Below are 16,994 nucleotides of genomic sequence, written 5' to 3' on the forward strand. Positions count from 1 at the left end.
TCTGTGTGCACGCGTGCACACACACACACACGGATTAAGACTGACCTCTATGCAGAACAGGTACTTTATCCAATCTGAAATGCTTGTATCCACCCCCAGCGCTAAGTATAGTGCCTGGCACTTAGTAGGTGCTTAACAAATACCATTATTGTCATTATTATTATTATTATTATATGTATGTACATATATCCATAAAACTCTCCTGGCCCAGGGGAGAACCAGGTTTAGCTCCCACCTCCCATTCCCCACTTCCAACCCCCAATCTGGGCCCAAAAGAAACCAACACAGATAGGAGGAATAAAGTTTTTGCAATGCAATTTATGCATGGTTAAAATAAGAAAAACATCAAAGATCACAGCCACTGGATCACAGGTAAGTCCTCCGAGAAGGAGTTAACCTTTAAAAAGTGGGGCTAGGGGCTGTGATTATGCAGGAGAAAAAGTTCTCCAAGTCCTGTCTGACTTGTTGGGGGGGGGGCTCTCTGCCCCCTCCGGCACTCTGGCCCCAGACCCACTATAGATGCAGGGGTCACAAAAATGCAAGAAGGGGTCATGACCCAGTCCAGCCCAGCCCAGCAGGTGCCATCCGGGCCTGGGGAAAGTCAGTCATATTCACTGAACGCTTATCATCTGCAGAGCACTGTACTAAGGGCTTAAAGGAGAGTGGAATGTAAAAGTGAACATAGTCCCTGCCCACAAAGAGCTTACAGTCTAGAGGGGGAGACAGATATTAATACGAATAGATAAATGACAGATATGAACGTAAGCGCGGTGGGGCTGGGACGGGGAGCAGGTCAGGGTGACGCAGAAGAGAGTGGGAGAAGAGGAAAGGGGGGGTTAGTAAAAGAAGACCTCTTGGAGGAACTGGGTCTTCAATAATACTTTGAAAGGAGAGAAGAGTCATTGTCTGTTGGATACAGTATATATTGGTGGGTGGGAAGAGGGAAAGGCTCTCTTTGGAATCTTAGTCCAGGATCGCTATGGTTTAGGAAGGAGATGGAGATGCCTGAACTTGTGGGAGAAATGGAGATGGGATGTCCAGGCCTCTAGGAAGGGCGGGAGGGGGGCGGCGAGAACATGGTCAGCAGGAAGGGCAGAAGCAGCTGGGTCCCTCTGTCCCACCCAGGCGGCTCCCTCAGGTTGGGACTGGAAACGGACAGCGTAGGAGGGGCTCGAGTCCCCTGCTCCCTCCAGCCTCCGTGCAACCCTCCCTCCAGACCCCCCCCAAATTCCTTTGCCAACCTCCCACTCACACACCCCTTTCACCTGCATGTCACCAAGACCCTCCGCACACCCCAACTCACCTTTCATGAGAATGGAGGAGTCTGAACCTGGGGGGAGGGGGAAAGGGGTCAAAGCCAGGGTCCGACTGGGAGTTGATCTCTCTTGAGCCCAGGAACCCGGCCCTTCCTTGCCCAGCCTGTAGGACCCTCCCCCTTCTCTTCATCTCCCCCTCTGCCTCCCCTCCACCCCATCACCTCCACACTCACTTGCAGGGGTATAGTTCCCTCCATTTCCACCTAGATGGAAAAAAAGTGAGAGAAAGTGAGAAGGGGGGCTAATAGGAGAGGAGGTGGCCAGGGACTCAGTGGTGTGGGCAGGACCTGGAAGGGATACGGTCCAGGCTGAAGCTGGAGGCAGAGCTGGGATCAGGGGTCTGGAGGGAAAAAGGGAATTTGCCTGGGAATAAAATTTCCCAGAAGGCAAAGGCCTTCATTTCCCAGAGTCCTCCTCCCCCAGCTCCTAGAGCGGGACCCCTGATCCGGGACCCTCCAGGAGGCTGAGGCAGCAGGTGCCAGGCCCAGCCCTGGCTAGGGAAGGTCTGGATCCAGAGAACAAATGCCAAAGCTCCCGTCCTGCCAGAGCCAGGCTGGGGTGGGGATGGTGAAGAGGAGAAGCGGGGGGGCCGAGGTTCACACCGAACCACCGGACTTCCAGCCTTTCCCGCTGCCTGATTCTGGAAGGGCGGGGGCAGAGAGCAGGTCGGCTCAGAGCGTGAGGAAGGGGAAAGAGGGCCGAGGGACCGGGCCAATCAGATCCCTCGGAGCCCAGGCACCAGCCAGGGGGCTCGGATTGAGCTCGGATTGGGAAGCAGCGTGGCTCAGTGGAAAGAGCCTGGGCTTCGGAGTCAGAGGTCGTGGGTTCGACTCCCGGCTTTGCCACTTGTCAGCTGTGTGACCGTGGACAAGTCACTTGACTTCTCTGTGCCTCAGTTGCCTCATCTGTAAAATGAGGATTAACTGTGAGCCTCATGTGGGACAATCTGATTACCCTGTCTCTACCCCAGCACTTAGAACAGGGCTCTGCACATAGTAAGTGCTTAACAAATGCCAACATTATTATTATTATTGAGACTTCCCTCCCTTCCTTTGATGTCCTAGACCTGTTCTATTTCCTTCCTCTCCCCTCCCTCCCACCTGCTCCCCTCTTCCTCCAGAAGACGACCCCGACCAGGGTCGTGGTGATGAGGAGAACAGTGACGACAGCCCCCACGATGAGCCTGATGGGTGAGGATGAACCTGAAACTGGAAAAAGAGGGCAAAGATCACCCCAGGAGTGAGGCCACGACCCCCCGCACCGCCCACAGTGGCTTCTGGTGCCCTAGACCCCTCCTCATGGAGGATGGCCGGGCCCCCGGCTTCAGCCTGGACCTCAAACACCCTGAAGCCCCTAGAGCTCTCCGCTCCCCTGAACTTCTGCCCCTTACCCCAGCGCACGGCAAAGGGCGGGGCCAGGCCGACATGATCCACGACGCACACGTATTTCTGCTCCTCTTCTTGGGGTACTCTGAGCGATGCCCATTTCTGGAATTTGCCATCTCCTCTGAGCCGTGTGTCCATGTACTCCATTTTCTGGCTCATGTCTTCCCCTTCCCGCTCCCACTTAAATCTAATGTCTGCCGGATAGAAGCCAAAGGCCCGCCACCGCAGGGTGACCTCGTCCCCCTCGGGGCCGAGGTGACGGGTCACCCGCACCGAGGGGGGATCTGTGGGGGAGACCGGGGTCAGGACAGGTGTTCTGTCCCCAGAGAGACCCCCTCAGTGTGGGGGATGCGGGGCTAGGGTCAGAGCAGGGTCCGGCCTTGTATGAAGGGGGTTTCCGCAGGGGCGGTCAGAGAAGGGTCCCCTTCCCCGGAGGGGTCTCCCTCCCCCCAAGTCGAGGGGCCGAGGGGCCCTGAGATAGAATCCTCCCCGACCCCAGGAGGGGCCCAGCATCTGTCTGGGGTTTGGGGTCCGGACAGGGATTAGGGGAGAACCTCCTGCCCCCAGACCTGGCAGCCCGGGTTGTGGAGGAGGGGGACTGAAGGGAGCGGGATGGCGGGTGGGGACTATGACAGGAGCCTTCTCCATCCCCAGCTCAGGGTGACCTGTCTGGCCTGATCCCTCTGGGGCCAAGCCCTCAGACACCTCTCTCCCTCCTCCTCATCCACTCTCTTCTCTCACTACACCCCAGCTCGCACTCTCCTCCTCTCTTTCTCATCTACGTACTGTGCCTGGTTCTCATCCCTCCGGCTGCTGACCTCTTCCTCTCTCCCCACAAACTTTTTCATGGCATATTTTGAAGTGCTTACTATCTGCCAGGCACTGTACTAAGCGCTGGAGTAGATCCAAGCTAGTCGGGTTGGACACAGTCCCCCGTCCCATGTGGGGCTCACAGTCTTCATCCCCATTTGCGGATGACATCCCTGAGCCCCGGAAAAATGAAGAGACTTGCCCAAGTTGACACAACTGACGAGTGGCGGAGCCGGGATTAGAACCCAGGTACTTCTGACTCTTAGACCCGGTTCTATCCACTAGACGGTGCTTCTTCGTGTCCGGCAGACCGCCTGTCTCCCCATTAATCAATTAATGGATTGTATTTATCGAGTGCTTACCGTGTGCGGAGCGCTGATCTAAGCACTCGGGAGAGTTCAACACGACAACACAACAGTACAGTGTCCTCCACACGGTAAGCGCTCAATAAATACGATTGAATGAATGAATGACGATGTAACAGACACATTCCCTGCCCACAGCGAGCTTTGTCGTGTGAGGGTTGGTGGAGGGCAGAGGTGGTCGAGCGGGCGCTACCTTCCCGGGTGAGGCTGGGCCCCGCGAACCGCAGATATCTCCGGAGCCACTCGATGCACTCGCCCTCCAGATAGGCCTTGGCTCGCTCCGCGATGGTCCCGTCGGCCTCCCGCTGGCGCTTGGTGTTGAGGGCCCTGGCGTCTGCCGCCGTCCAGCTCCGCGTGGCCCTGTCCAGCGCGATGTAGTCCCGCCCGTCGTAGCCGTAGTGCCCGAACCCGTAGCCGGTGGCGATGTCCTCCCGCAGCTGGCAGCCGTACATCGGCTGAAGGGAGTGAGACCCTGCCGGACCCCAACCCCTCAGACCCCCGGGGAGGGCACCTCTCCCACATCCGCTCCCCACCATGTCCCACCCCTTGGGAGGACACTCACCCCCTCACCCCCTGCCAGCCCCCGCCCAGTCATGACCCGAGGTGGCCACCGGCCCGGTCGGCCCCGTGGGGACCGCCTCCCCGACGGCGGAGCGGCCGGGGGACAGGGTGGGCCGGATGGCGGCGAGGTTCCCCGGGCTCGGTCCGGCTCCGCGTCCACACTGCCCGGGGATGGCCGTGGCGCGGTCGCCCGACGCCCCCCAGACCCGACCCTCCTCGCGGGGATCCGTGGGAACCAGAAGCCCCGGGCCTCGGACCCGCACTCACCCTCCTTGCTCTGGTTGTAGTAGTCCGGGATGTTCTGCAAGTTCCAGCGGAAAGTCTGCGCCATGACCTTGGTGCCCTGTGTGTCGCGGTCCAGGTAATAATGATAATGTTGGTATTTGTTAATCGCTTACTATGTGCAGAGCACTGTTCTAAGCGCTGGGGGAGATACAGGGTCATCAGGTTGTCCCACGTGAGGCTCGGAGTTAATCCCCATTTTACAGATGAGGTAACTGAGGCACAGAGAAGTGAAGTGACTTGCCCAAAGCCACACAGCTGGCAAGCGGCAGAGCCGGGATTAGAACCAAACCCGGGATCTTTCCAATGAGCCACAGTATTCCTGTCCCTCGTTGTCCCGGATCCAGCCCGGCCCCGACCCTGGTCGCCGTCAAACCTGATGAACTGCACATCGTCCACGTGGTCCACGGCCATGAATTCGGACACCCCGGGGCCGGGCCGGGTCACTCCGCTGTAGAAATAGCGCTACAAGCGCAGCCTCCCCTGCTCGCAGAAGTTTCCCGGTGTTGCTCAGTCCACGGGGGATCGAGGGGAGTCTATTAAAGAGGCAACGTGGCCGGGGGAGTTGGAGCCCGGACTGGACTCGGGACACCGGGATTCTAGCCCCGGCCCACCCCAAGACTGCCGTGTGACCTTGGACGAGTCACTGAACTCCCGTAGCCCTCGGTATCCTCAGCCGTGAAGTGAAGATGAGCCCTGCTCCCCCCTCCCCTGGACACTGTGAGGCTCGGGTGGGACAGGGAACGTGTCCAATGAGGGCTTGCCCAAGGTCACACGGCAGACAGGCGGTGGGGCTGGTATGGGGCTCTGTCACTCGCCGGGGAAGGGCCGAGAAGCAGCATGGCCTAGCGGATAGAGCCCGGGCCTGGGAGTCAGAGGACTTGGGTTCTAATCGCTGCTCTGCCACTCGTCTGCTGGGTGGCCCCGAGCAAGTCACTGAACATCTCTGTTCCCCATTTACCAGTTACCTCGTCTGTAAAATGGGGATTCAGTACTTAGACTGTGAGCTACTTAGACTGTGAGCTACTTAGACTGTGAGCCCTATTTGGGACAGGGACCGGTTCTGACCTGATAACGGTTGTTTGTTTGGTTTTTTTGTGGTATTTGTCAAGCACTTACTAAGTGCCAGGCACTGTATTAAGCACAGGGGTAGATTCATTCACTCACTCGTATTTATTTATTGAGCGCTTATTGTGTGCAAAGCACTGTAATAAGTGCTTGAGAGAGTACAGTCTGACAAGAAACGGGCATATTTCCTGCCCACAACGAGCTTACGGTCTACGGATAAAAGCCAGTCGCGTTGGACCCAATCCATGTCCCACACGGGGCTAACAGCTTCAATCCCCATTTTACAGATGAGGTAACTGAGGCACTGAGAATCGCCCATCTCGTACCTACCGCAGCCCTTAAAACCCCTGCCTGCCCGCCCCCCTTCCCTTGCCCCCCAAGACTTGGCTACCTACTTGATGAAGAAAATCCAAACCATCAGGCATGATCTCCCTAATATCTCCCCCGCTCCTCTCCAGTTCCTCCCTCCTCCTACCACTTCCTTCAACTTTCCCATCCTATCCAGCAGCATCTCCAGAACAGATCTAGGGAAGCAGCTTGGCTCAGTGGAAAGAGCACGGGCTTTGGAGTCAGGGCTCATGAGTTCGAATCCCAGCTCTGCCACTTGTCAGCTGTGTGACTGTGGGCGAGTCACTTCACTTCTCTGTGCCTCAGTTCCCTCATCTGTAAAATGGGGATTAAGACTGTGAGCCCCACGTGGGACAACCTGATTCCCCTGTGTCTACCCCAGTGCATAGAACAGTGCTCGGCACATAGTAAGCGCTTAACAAATACCAACATTATTATTATTAGATCTCCTGCCTCTTCTCAAAATCCATTCTCTCCACCTGCGCATTCGATCCCATTCCTTTGCACCGTATCAAAATGATAATACTAATAATAATGGTACTTGTTAAGTAGTTACTATGTGCTGAGCACTCTTCTAAGCTCCAGGGTAGATACAAGTTAATCAGGTTGGTCACACTCTTAATGCCCATTTTACAGATGAGGTGATTGAAGCCAAGAGAAGTGAAGGGGCTTTTCCAGAGTATCACAGCAGAAATGTGACTGAGGAGGGATTGGAACCCAGGTCCTCCAGGTTCCCAGGCCCGTGGTCTAGCCACTAAACCACTCTGCTGCTTATAAAACACTTGCTCCCTCCCAGATCGCTGTCTTCAACTGTTTGCTTTCCAACGGCTTCTTGTCCACCGCTTTCAAACAGGCCCGTGTCTCCCGTCCTAAAAAAACCCTCCCTGGACCCCACGGCTCCCTCCAGTCATCGCTCCAGCTCCCTCCTGCTCCTACGCCCCTTTTCCCTCTGCAAACTCCATCTCCTCTATCTTGCCACCCACCCCTCGCCCACGTCCTGCCTCTGGCCTGGAACCTCCTCCCTCTTCGTGTCCCACAGTCACTCTCCCCGCCTTCAAAGTCTTATCGAAGGGACGTCTCCTCCAAGAGGCCTTCCCAGACTAAGCCCCTCCTTTCCTTAGCTCCCACTCCCTCCTGCATCAGCCTGACTTGCCCCCTTTGCTCTTCCCTCCTCCCAGCCCCACACCACTTAGGTCCATACCTCTTACTTCCTTTATTTGTATTCAAGTCTGTTTCCCCCTCTTCATTCATTCATTCATTCATTCAATAGTATTTATTGAGCGCTTACTAGGTGCAGAGCACTCTACTAAGTGCTTGGAATGTACAAATCGGTAACAGAGACAGTCCCTGCCCTTTGACACCCTCTTCTAGATGCTAAGCTCGAGTGGGCAGGGAATGTGTCAGTTTATTGTGGTATTATACTTTCCCAAGCGCTTAGTACCAAGCGCTACACACGATAAGCACTCAACAAATACGAATGAAAGAATGAAAAGGATTGGGGGCTGAGGGGAGATGCCTCTACTCTGTTCCCTCTCTCTCTTTCTCACACATACATACACACACATTTCACTCTGCTGGCCTGAGGGGACCAGGTTTAGCTCCCACCTCCTGTCCCCCCCCGTCCCCCCCCCCCGATCCCTCAGGGCCCACAGTGAAAAATGACAGACAGGAGGAATACAGTTATTTTAATCCATAATAATAAGGTTGGTATTTGTTAAGCACTTACTATGTGCACAGCACTGTTCTAAGCACTGGTGTAGATACAGGGTAATCAGGTTGTCCCATGTGAGGCTTATACTTACTTAATCCCTATTTTACAGATGAGGGAACTGAGGCACAGAGAAGTTAAGTGATCCATAACACTTCCTGTGATAGCTTTCTTATTTGAGAAAAAAAAATTGCAGCTACTGTCTCGCAGACAAGTCAGAGAGAGAAATCCATTCAGAAGTTGACCTTTAAAAAGTAGGGTCCGGGGCTGCGTTTACGCGGGAGGAAAACTCCTCCAAGCAGGTCAGTAGTCTCCCTTTCCCCCATCCCTCCGACTCCTAGACACAGGGGTCACAGCAATGCAGGGAGGGGTCATAACCCGGCCCGACCCAGCCCGGCAGGGGCTTTCCTGGCTTCCCCACCAGCCTCTCGGGCGGGGTCGGTCCGGGGAGCGGGATGGCCCGGACTCTTGGTTATCTGGGATCGGAGAAACACTACTGATTCAGGGCAATCAAGAGGGGGAAGGGGGGAGGGGTGGGAAAAACAATAATAATAATAATGGCAATTATTAAGCACGGTAGGAAGGGAGCACGGGGAAAGGGGACAGCTGGGGGATGGGGAGAATGGACTGGCTCTTGTTGAAACCTCAGTAGAGGGACACTCCGGTTTGGGGAGGAGCTGGGGGTGCTTGGACATAGGTGAGGAGATTTGACGGGGTGTCGAGAAGTTTAGGCTGGCGGGTAGAGAAAGTGGTCAGCAGGAAGGGTGGGGGCAGCCGGGCTCCTCTGTCCCACGCAGATGACTCCCTCAGGCTGAGGCTAAAAACAAACAGTGAAGGAGGGGCTGGGGAATCACAGCTCCCTCCAGCCTCCACGCAAACCACACACCAGACCCCCCCCAAACCTCCTCCCCCCACAGATCCCTCCTCCCACCAACACACCTCGCAAGCCACAACCCCCTTCCGCACACCCCAACTCACCTTTCATGGGAATGGATGAGTCAGAGCCTGGGGAGAGAGAGAGAGGGAGACGGGTCAGAGTCAGGAGCTGGGAGTTGATCTCTCTTGAACCCAGGACCCCAGCCCTTCCCTGCCCAGCCTGTGGGACCCTCCCGCTTCTCTCCATCTCCCCCTGTCTCCCCTCCACCCTATCACCTCCATACTCACCTGCTGGGGTGTAGTTGCCTCCTTTTGAGACCTGGGAAAAAAAAATACAGTGAGAAGAAGCGGGAGGGGGGCCAGTAGAAACAGCAATGGAGAGGAGGGGGCCGGAGGCTCGATGTGTGGGCAGGGCCTGGAAGGGGTATGGCCCAGGTGCAGCTGGAGCCAGATTTAGGATCAGAGGTCTGGAGGGAAGAAGGGAGTTTGCCTGGAAACTATATTTCCCGGAAGGCAAAGGCCTCCACTCCCGACTCCTCCTTCCATGGCTCCGGTGCCTGACTGTTGACCCTGGAGCCTCCAGGAGGCCAGGCCAGGGAAGGACTGGGCCCGGAAAACTAATGGATAATCCCCGTCTGGCCACGGCCGGGGCAGAGACAGTGGAGAGGGAGAGCGGCGGGGTCAGGGCTGACCCACACGCTCACACCGGAACCACCGGATTTCCAGCCTTTCCCATTGCCTGGTTCTGGAATGGCGGGGGCAGAGGGCAGGAAGGGTAGAAAGGGATGGGGGACGGGGCGATTCAGACCCCTCGGGTCTGAGACCGGTGGGCTCAGACCCAGACCTCCCTCCCTCTGCCCCACCCCCCCACAGCTCCATTCCATCTCCTCCCTCCTACCTGACTTCTTCCTCTTCCAGATGACGAACCCAACCACGGCCGCGGTGACGAGCAGGATGACGACCACAGCCCCCACGATGGCCGCGATGGGTGGGGATGCGTCTGGAACTGGTGCCGGAGGAGAGGGTCACCCCGGGAGTGAGGCCACGACCCCCTGCACCGCCCACAGCCGCGCCCGATCCCCGAGACCCCTCCTCACGGAGGACGGCCGGGACCCCGGCTTCAGCCTGGACCTCAAACCCCCGTGAAGCCCCCGCGGCTCCCCGCTGCCCTGTTCCCCCGCCCCCCTGGACCTCTGCCCCTCACCCCACTTCACGGCGAGGGGCTGGGCCAGGCCCTCGTGTTCCACGACGCAGACGTATTTCTGCTCCTCTCCCCGGGGCACGTTGACCGACGCCCATTTCTGGAAGTTGCCTTCTCCGCTGGGCCGCGTGTCCACGAACTCCGTTTCCTGGCTCACGTCTTCCCCTTCCCGCTCCCACCTGAACTTGATGTCCGCCGGGTAGAAGCCGAGGGCCCGGCACCGCAGGCTGACGTCCTCCCCGTCGGGGCCGGGGTGACGGGTCACCTCCACCTCGGGGGGATCTGCGGGGGAGATCGGGTCAGGGCGGGTACTCCGCCCCCAGAGAGACCCCTCGGTGTGTGGGGCGCGGAGCTGGGGTCGGAGCGGGGTCCGGCCTCGTACGAAGGGGGTTTCCGCAGGGGCCTTCGGAGAAGGGTCCCCGCCCCCGGATGGGTCTCCCTCCCCCAAGTCGAGGGGCCGAGGGGCCCTGAGACAGAATCCTCCCCGACCCCAGGAGGGGCCCAGCGTCTGTCTGGGCTTTGGGGTCCGGACAGGGATTAAGGGAGGACCTCCTGCCCCCAGAGCCGGCAGCCCAGGGTGTGGAGGAGGGGGACTGAGGGGAGCGGGATGGGGGGGGGACGTCAACAGGGGCCTTCTCCATCCCCAGCTCAGGGTGTCACTCTGTCCAGCCTGATCCCTCGGGGGCTGAACCCTCAGACACCTCTCTCCCTCCTCCTCATCCACTCTCTTCTCTCACTACACCCCAGCTCGCACTCTCCTCCTCTCTCTCTCTCATCTACTTACTGTGCCTGGTACTCCTCCCTCCTGCCGCTGACCTCTTCCTCACCTCCTTCCTCCTGCCTTTCTCCCTCCCCGCAAACTTTTTCATGGCATTTTTTGAAGGGCTTACTATCTGCCAGGCACTGTACTAAGCACTGGGGCAGATCCAAGCTAGTCGGGTTGGACACAGTCCCCGTCCCACGTGGGGCTCACAGTCTCCATCCCCATTTACAGATGGCATCCCTGAGGCCTAGGGAAATGAAGAGACTTGCTGATAACGATAATAATAAACCCCCCGTAAGTAACTGATAGTAATAAAAATAGCAATAATAACTACGGTGATGATAATAGCAATAATAATAATGGAATTAAACCTCCAGGGAGCTGATAGTAATAAAAATATTAAAATAATAGAAATCATAGTAATAATAATAATAATACTCAAAGCCCCAGGGAGCTGATAGTAAAAATAGAAATAATAGTAATAGGTGTATTGGATTCTCCAGGGGAATGCATAGTGCATAGCAACAACATCAATAATTATACTAATAGTTACAATAATACTTAATAATAATAATTAGACTCCCCCAGGGAGTTGATAGCTATAACCACAAAGGTAATGTTACTTTCATCATCCAGGGGATCAAGAATAATACAGATGACAATGAAATGACAGCAATAGTGCTATTTGGATGGGAATATTAATAACAACGATAAGAGTATTGGGACTTTGGGAATTGATAAAATAATTACTGTGTTTTGGGGCCCCGAAGAGCTGACGTAATGGCAATAATAATAATAATAATAATAATAACGATAACAGTGGCATTAGGCTCTAAAGAGCTGATGATAATAAGAACAGTATTAATGATGTGAGCAGGTGTGGAGCTTGTGAAAATAATCAGTGTTAACATGCTATTAATGGTAATGTTAATAATAATAATAATGGCATTTGCTAAGCGCTTACTATGTGCCAAGCACTGTTCTGAGCGCTGAGGGGAGACAGGGTGATCAGGTTGTCCCACGTGAGGCTCACACTCTTCATCCTCATTTTACAGATGAGGTCAGTGAGGCTCCGAGAAGTTACGTGACTTGCCCAAAGTCACCCACCTGACAAGCGGTGGAGTCGGGATTAGAATCCATGACCTCTGACTCCCAAGCCTGTGCTCTTTCCACTGAGCCACGCTGCTTCTCTACTAATGAGCTAATGATAATAATACTAATAGCGTTAACTGTGGAGCTAATGATGATAATAATAATAGTGTTAGCAGCAAATGATGGATAATAATAATAGGGTTAGCAGCTAATGATGATGAGGATAATAATAATAAGGATAACAGAATGGTTCCTCGGGGAACCATTAACTTCTCTGGGCCTCAGTTACCTCATCTGTAAAATGGGGATTAAGACTGTGAGCCTCATGTGGGACAACCTGACCTGACCGTTGAGCAGAAGAAGGTCGGCTCCCCGGAGCCGAGAAGACAGATGAGCGCGGCCCATCGGTCGGAAGCCTCCTCTCCGCCCCGGCCCCGTCCCGAGGGCCGGGCCGGAGCGGGGCCAGACGGTCGGGTCCCCGTCGTACGGAGGGGGGGACCGAGGCCCGGGCCCGAAGGCCACCGTGCCCGGGGGCGCCCGTGGGGGTAGGGCCCGGGCCCGTCTCTCGTGGCACTGTCCCCTCCCGTGAGCTGGAGAAATCCGACCGAAGGGCTGACGGAGGCCCCCCCGGCCCGGCCGACCCCGCCGCTCCGGCCTCGGGGGCTCCACGGAGGGGAGGGGAGGGGAGGGGCGGGGGTGGTCGAGCAGGCGCTACCTGTCCGGATGAGACTGGGCCCTCCGAACCGTAGGTATCTCCGGAGAGCATCGATGCACTGTCCGTCCAGATAGGCCTTCTCTCTCTCGGCGATGGTCCTGTCGGCCTCCAACTTGCGCTTGGAGTTGAGGGCCCCGGCGTCCGCCGCCGTCCAGCTCCGCGTGACTTTGTCCAGCGCAAGGTAGTCCCTCCCGTCGTAACCGTACTGCCAATACCCTTTGCCGGTGGTGTTGTCCTCCCGCAGCTGGCAGCCGTACATCAGCTGAAAGGAGTGAGACCCTGCCGGACCCCGACCCGTCAGACCCTCGGGGAGGGCACCGCGCCCACCCCCCTCGCCCCGGTCGGCCCCGCGGGGACCCCCACCCTGGCGGCCGAGCGGCGGGCGGACGGGGCTCGCCGTGCCCGGTCCGGCTCCGCGTCAGCTCGGCCCGGGGACGACCACGGCGCGGTCACCCGACGCCCCCCCGGATCCCGGACCCGTGCTCACCCTCCTTGCTCTGGTTGTAGTAGACCAGTGCGGACTGCAGGTTCACACGGAAACTCTGCGCCCAGGTCCTCATCTTCTGTGTCTCCCAGTCCCAGTATTCCGATCCCTCGTTGTCCCGGATCCACGGGGTGCGCGGCTCCATCCGGCCCCGTCCCCCGTTGCCGTCGAACCTGACGAACTGCACGTCGTCCACGTAGCCCACGGTAGTGAACTCGGACAGCCCGGGGCCGGGTCGGGTCACTCCGGTGGTGAAATAGCGCAGCCAGTGGGACCCTGACACACAGACACGACACGGACACCGTCACGGACACGCTGACCGACACCGCGCCGACCTCTCTCCTCCCCCCAGCACCGCCCGCGCCCAGCCCTGTACTAGACACCCCACCCCGACAATCAGACACGGGCTCTCCTCCCACCCCCTCCCTGCACCGATAATCATCACGATGGTATTTCTTAAGCAATTATGATGTGCCAAGCACTGTTCTAAGCGCTGGGCTAGATACAATAATAACGATGGTATCTCCTAAGCGCTTACGACGTGCCAAGCACTGTTCTAAGCACTGGGGTAGATACAATAAAAAATAATGATAGTATTTGTTAAATTCTTACTACACACCAAACACTGTTCCAAGCCCTGGGGTAGATACACTGATATTCATAATGATGGTATTTATTAAGTGTTTACTATGTGCCAAGCACTGTTCTAAGGACTGAGTAGATACAATAATAATAATAACGATAGTATCTGCTAAGTGCTTACTACGTGCCAAGCACTGTTCCAAGAGCTGGAGTAGATATAATAATAATTATGGTGTCGGTTAAGCGCTCACTACGCACCAAGCACTGTTCTAAGTTCTGGGGTGGATACAATAATAATAATAATGATGGTATTTGCTAAGCACTTACTACGCGTCAAGCACTGTTCTAAGTGCTGGGGGAGATACAATAATGAAAATAATGATGGCATTTGTGAGGGGCTTCCTATGTGCCAGGCAGTGTACTAAGCGCTAACTGTAATTATTATTATTTGTATATCGGTTAAGTGTTTACTATGTGCCAGGCACCGTACTAAGCACTAATTCTTCTTAGTATTATTATCACGATGTTTGTTAAGCGCTGATTCCGTGCCAGGCACGGTACCGACCGCTACTTATTCCTATTATTTTTATGGCATTTGTTAAGCACTTGCTGTGTGCCAGGCACTGTATTAAGCACTAATTATTCCATTTTAATGGTTTTTCTTAAGCGCTTACTGTATGCCAGACACTGTGCTAAACTCTAATTATTCCTATTGTTTTTATGTGTTTTGTTAAATGCTTACTTGTGCCACACATTGTATTGAGCCCTAATTATTCCTATTACTTTTATATGAATAATGATATCTGTTAATAATAATAATAATAATAATGTTGGTACTTGTTAAGCGCTTACTATGTGCAGAGCACTGTTCTAAGCGGTGGGGTAAACACAGGGGAATCAGGTCGTCCCACGTGGGGCTCACAGTCTTAATCCCCATTTTACAGATGAGGGAACTGAGGCACAGAGAAGTTAAGTGACTTGCCCACAGTCACACAGCTGACAAGTGGCAGAGCTGGGATTCGAACTCATGAGCCCTGACTCCAAAGCCCGTGCTCTTTCCACTGCGCCACGCTGCTTCCCGTTTAGAGTTTACTATGTGAAAGCACTGCTCTAAGCCCTGGGCACCATTCTAAGCGCTGGGCATGGCTTACTAGGTGCCACACATTGACCTATGCACTAATTACTCATAGTAATAATAATGTTGGTATTTGTTAAGCGCATACTATGTGCAGAGCACTGTTCTAAGCGCTGGGGGAGATACAGGGTCATCAGGTTGTCCCACATGAGGCTCACAGTCTTAATCCCATTTTACAGATGAGGTAACTGAGGCACAGAGAAGTGAAGTGACTTGCCCACAGTCACACAGCTGGCAAGTGAAGGAGCTGGGATTCAAACTCATGACCTCTGACTTCCAAGCCCGTGCTCTTTCCACTGAGCCACGCTTAGTGTTATCATGGTATTTGCTAAGCGCTTCCTATGTGCCAGATGCTGTACTAAACACTGATTATTCTTAGTATTAGTATCAGGGTATTCGTTAAGCGCTTACTATGTGCCAGGCACTGTACTAAGTGCTAGTTATTCTTGGTATTATTATCATCATGGTATCTATTAAGGGCTTAACGTGTGCCAGGCATGGTACTGAGCACTATTATTATTATGGTATTTGTTTAAGTTCTACTGTGTGCCAGGCACTGTATTAAGCACCAGTTATTCTTAGTATTATTATCAGCGTGGTATTTGTTAAGCCCTTACTGTGTGCCGGCCACTGTACTGAGCGCTAATTATTATTGTCATTAATATGATTACAAGCAAATGGGGTCGCACAGAGTCCCCGTCCCCCGTGGGGCTCACGGTCTCGATCCCCATTTTCCAGATGAGGTCACTGAGGCACCGGACACCCCCTCCCCCCCGCCAGCTCTGTTCCCCGCCACCCCCTTCCCCTCCCCGGCCCTGGACTGGACACCCCCACACCGCCTCCGCTTTCCCCCGCTCCGTCCCGCCCCGCCCCAGCTCTGCATTAGTCACCTCCCACCAATGGCTCTGCCCCCTTCATCCCTTTTCCTGCCCCAGCCTTGTACTAGACACCCCCGCCCCCCAAGGGGCTCTGCTGACCAACTGTGGGCATCTCACTTCACTGGGCCTCAGTGACCTCATCTGTATAATGGGGATTAAGACAGTGAGCCCCACGTGGCACAACCTGATGACCTTGTGATAATAATAATAACGGTACTTGTTAAACGCTCTCCTATGTGCCGAGCACTGTCCTAAACACTGGGGTAGGATTCCAGGTTGATTCCTATGGGCCTCAGTCTTATTCCCATTTTCCAGATGGGGTGACTGAGGCACAGAGAAGTCGAGCCACTTGCCCCAAGTCAGACAAGTGGTGGACCTGGGCTGAGAAGCCACGCCCTCGGCCTCCCAAGCCCCTGCTCTTCAATCTAGCCCAGCGTTAAGAACAGTGCTGGGCACACGGTCAGCACCTAGTAAATACCATCGTTTTTAATCATCACTATTTCCCTCCCCCTCAACCCTGCCCTGGTCGCCCCAGGGCGGCCCCACTTCCTCACCCCCCCGGCCCAGGGCGCCCCCTAGCGGCCTCTCCTCATCACCCTCCTACACTGGCGCCCCCTGCCGACCTCTCCTCCTCACCCTCTCTGACGCCCCCTGCCGGCCTCTCCTCCTCTCCCCCCTCACCCGCTCTGGCGCCCCCTGCCGGCCTCCCCTCTTCCCCCGCTCTGGCGCCCCCTGCCGGCGTCTCCTCTTCCGCTCCCTCCCCGCCGTCATCCCTCGCTGCCCCGCCGCCCCCCGCGTCCCGGCGGGCTCCCGCACTCACTGCCGCAGGCGTCCGGCAGCAGAGCGGCCCCCAGCAGCCCCAGCAGCAGCAGCCACGGCGGCGGCGGGAGGCGCGGGCCGGGCCAGGCCGGGGTCTCCATCCCCACCAGCCTCGCGCCCAGCCCCCAAACGGTCGGCGGCTCCGCTTCCGTGATGTGCCCAGGATCGGTTCCGCGAGCTCCCGAGCCCCGCTGTCTGATTGGCCGAGCCCGCGCCCGCCGCCCAATGGGAACCGAGGATGCGCGCGCGTCACCGGTCGCCGGGCAGAGGAAGGTTGCCGGTCGGAAAACTGAAACTGAAGGTAAAGGGAGAAGGAGGCGGAGGCGTCTAGCCCAGCCCAGCGCACAGCGCACCCCGCCTGTCCCTGACTGTCGGCACGGTGTTGGGCAGGGGTCGTGTCCCTCTCTGTGGCCGAACTGCACTTTCCGAGCGCTTAGGACAGAGCTCTGCACCCAGTAGGCGCTCAATAAATAGGATAGACTGAATGAGCGAACGGTCCCCTTGCCTCTCCCCGCCTCCGCGTCCCCAGCTCGTCGCGACGTCTCCCGGCTCTGGCTCCTTATCAATCCATCGTACCTGTTGAGCGCTTACCGTGCGCAGCACTGT

The 16,994-nt window shown here is 56.1% G+C and overlaps 2 protein-coding genes across 2 annotated transcripts; both read right to left on the reverse strand.

Moving 5' to 3' along the window:
• Positions 1–1,912: 1,912 nt before the first annotated feature.
• Positions 1,913–6,212, reverse strand: LOC100086751 (BOLA class I histocompatibility antigen, alpha chain BL3-7-like). The gene is made up of 7 exons (XM_029053958.2): positions 6,183–6,212; positions 5,014–5,184; positions 4,705–4,819; positions 3,891–4,348; positions 3,196–3,214; positions 2,416–3,036; positions 1,913–1,956 (listed from the first exon to the last, which is right to left on the reverse strand). Exons 1-7 carry the CDS (start codon positions 6,210–6,212, stop codon positions 1,913–1,915), a joined length of 1,458 nt encoding a protein of 485 aa, XP_028909791.2.
• A 1,591-nt stretch (positions 6,213–7,803) lies between these two features.
• On the reverse strand, positions 7,804–16,667 carry LOC100091425 (HLA class I histocompatibility antigen, alpha chain G-like). The gene is made up of 8 exons (XM_029054053.2): positions 16,390–16,667; positions 12,978–13,250; positions 12,491–12,769; positions 9,924–10,202; positions 9,618–9,725; positions 9,008–9,038; positions 8,822–8,848; positions 7,804–8,660 (listed from the first exon to the last, which is right to left on the reverse strand). The coding sequence occupies exons 1-7, from the start codon at positions 16,487–16,489 to the stop codon at positions 8,842–8,844; spliced, it is 1,077 nt and encodes a 358-aa protein (XP_028909886.1). The 5' UTR covers positions 16,490–16,667; the 3' UTR covers positions 7,804–8,660; positions 8,822–8,841.
• Between the last annotated feature and the right edge of the window lie 327 nt (positions 16,668–16,994).

Source organism: Ornithorhynchus anatinus, chromosome X3 (assembly GCF_004115215.2).
Source record: "Ornithorhynchus anatinus isolate Pmale09 chromosome X3, mOrnAna1.pri.v4, whole genome shotgun sequence".
NCBI lineage: Eukaryota > Metazoa > Chordata > Mammalia > Monotremata > Ornithorhynchidae > Ornithorhynchus > Ornithorhynchus anatinus.

Coding starts and splice junctions, on each gene's coding strand:
- LOC100086751 (XM_029053958.2), bottom strand. CDS start 6,212: ATGCCTGATGGTTTGGATTTTCTTCATCAA. Junction 5,185..6,182: donor GTTTGGATTTTCTTCATCAA/GTAGGTAGCCAA, acceptor CTGCGCTTGTAG/CGCTATTTCTACAGCGGAGT. Junction 1,957..2,415: donor TGGAGGAAGAGGGGAGCAGG/TGGGAGGGAGGG, acceptor CCGCCCTTCCAG/AATCAGGCAGCGGGAAAGGC.
- LOC100091425 (XM_029054053.2), bottom strand. CDS start 16,489: ATGGAGACCCCGGCCTGGCCCGGCCCGCGCCTCCCGCCGCCGCCGTGG. Junction 13,251..16,389: donor GCTGCCGGACGCCTGCGGCA/GTGAGTGCGGGA, acceptor TCTGTGTGTCAG/GGTCCCACTGGCTGCGCTAT. Junction 9,039..9,617: donor CTGGAAGAGGAAGAAGTCAG/GTAGGAGGGAGG, acceptor TTTTTTTCCCAG/GTCTCAAAAGGAGGCAACTA.